Source organism: Loxodonta africana, chromosome 18 (assembly GCF_030014295.1).
Source record: "Loxodonta africana isolate mLoxAfr1 chromosome 18, mLoxAfr1.hap2, whole genome shotgun sequence".
NCBI lineage: Eukaryota > Metazoa > Chordata > Mammalia > Proboscidea > Elephantidae > Loxodonta > Loxodonta africana.
Window position 1 is genome coordinate 65,123,423 of NC_087359.1, and position 1,890 is coordinate 65,125,312.

At 45.5% G+C, this 1,890-nt stretch overlaps 1 protein-coding gene across 1 annotated transcript; it reads right to left on the minus strand.

Moving 5' to 3' along the window:
• Positions 1–347: 347 nt before the first annotated feature.
• On the minus strand, positions 348–1,496 carry LOC100669690 (olfactory receptor 3A2). Its single transcript, XM_010596500.3, has one exon. The coding sequence runs from the start codon at positions 1,482–1,484 to the stop codon at positions 537–539; it is 948 nt and encodes a 315-aa protein (XP_010594802.1). The 5' UTR covers positions 1,485–1,496; the 3' UTR covers positions 348–536.
• Between the last annotated feature and the right edge of the window lie 394 nt (positions 1,497–1,890).

The window sequence follows — 1,890 nt, forward strand, 5'->3', positions numbered from 1 at the left end:
ACTTTGCAGTGATATTCTTGGAGACTTAGGCTGTGATTAACCAGATTGCCCTTCCCTGCAGGACATTGCTGCCCAGGCCTATAGGGCTTCTGAGGCTTCAACTCTAGCCAGCAAATGAGCACAGCAGAAACAAGGTAGCAATGTGACCAGGAGGCTGGCTTAGCAGAACCTAACTACATAGCTTCCTGTCTTATTTGTTTTTCTCTTATCACCACGTGATATGCCATATATGATGCTACTTGCTGCAATTATTTTGACTCCCTTTATTAGAATGTGAGCTGCATGAATGCAGAGAATTTTGTGGCTCACTCCTCTATAGCCAGTGCCCTAGAAGTGTGTCTGGGTCATAGAAGTAATTCAGTACGTATTTGTTGACAGAATAAGTGAATTCTTTTAAAAGGTAGTTTCCTTGTAGGTGGGACAAGCACTTAACGCAGAACTTCAGAAACCATAAGATAGGGAAAAAAATGTCTATGGACAAATTTTCTTGGTTTTCTAGTAAAAAAAAGGCAGTAAAGGAGGAATTCTATCACTCCTCATGTCAGTGATCGTCCTCCCACAAGTACCCGCCATAGAGCGCCCTGAACATCAGGATTTCTAAGGCTATAGATGAGTGGGTTCAACATGGGGTTGATGACAGTGTTGAAAACCCCAACCCCTTTATCCTTGTCTGAAGCCTCCTCTGAACCGAACCTCATGTAGTTGAAGATACCTGTCCCAAAGAAGATGCAAACTACAGTGAGATGGGAGCCGCATGTGGAGAAAGCCTTCTTCCTGGCCTTCGCTGAACGGATTCTCAGAACTGCAGCTGCCACATGGATATAGGAGGTGATGATGAGAACCACAGGAGTACCTGCCATTATGAAACCGACAGCAAAGAGAAGCAGCTCATTGAGTTGGGTGCTAGAGCAGGAAAGCTGGAAGAGCTGTGGTAGGTCACAGTAGAAGTGATTGACCTCATTGGGACCACAGAAGTTGAGAGTAGATAGGGCAATAGTGTGGGTCATTGCATTGGTGAAGGCACAAGCCCAAGACACGGCTACCAATAACCTCTGGACTTCCTGGCTCATGCGGATGCTATAGGTGAGGGGCCGACAGATGGCCAAGAAGCGGTCATAGGCCATGGCTGTCAACAAGAAGCAGTCCATCCCAGCCAGAAGGTGGAAGAAGAAGAGCTGTGAGAGGCAGGCATCATAGGAAATTGTACGCTTGTCGGACAGGAGACGACCCAAAATTGGAGGAACAGTGACAGTGCTGCATCCAACATCCAGCACTGACAGGTTTCCCAGGAAGAAGTACATGGGGGTGTGAAGTTTGGGCTCCACCAAGATGGCTGCCAAGATGCTGAGGTTGCCCCCAACTGTGGCCAGGTAGGCAAAGAGGAAGAGTACAAAGATCACAGACTGCAGCTTTTCTGATTCCACTAGGCCCAGGAAGATGAACTCAGTAAGAGCTGTCCTGTTTGTCCCAGCTTCTGATTCCATGAGTCTTTGTAAGGAAATGTCCTAGAAGTGGAGGTATCAGTCTACTCAATTTATCTATTCAGCATAAATGTTTTAAACCCTCTATGCACGAAGCCCCATGGTGAGCTCCCAGCTGTCCAGGTAAATATTTCCCCGCTTCCCAGGCCACATCTCTTCCATTTCTGCAATCCTTTGTCTCTGCTCTCAGCTGAAATGTTCAGGGCCACCATTACCTTGTTCCTTTCCCCCTCTCATATCTGAAATCGACAGAAATAAATTAAGAGAAAAGCCATATTCCTCTTTGAATATAGCACGATTGAGATGGAATTTCCCCATTTTTTTTCCGGAGGGATCATTCCAAGCCAGTAAGAAGATTTCAAAACAGAAAAATTAGTTATATTTCAAAAAAAAAAAAAAAACTAGAAAG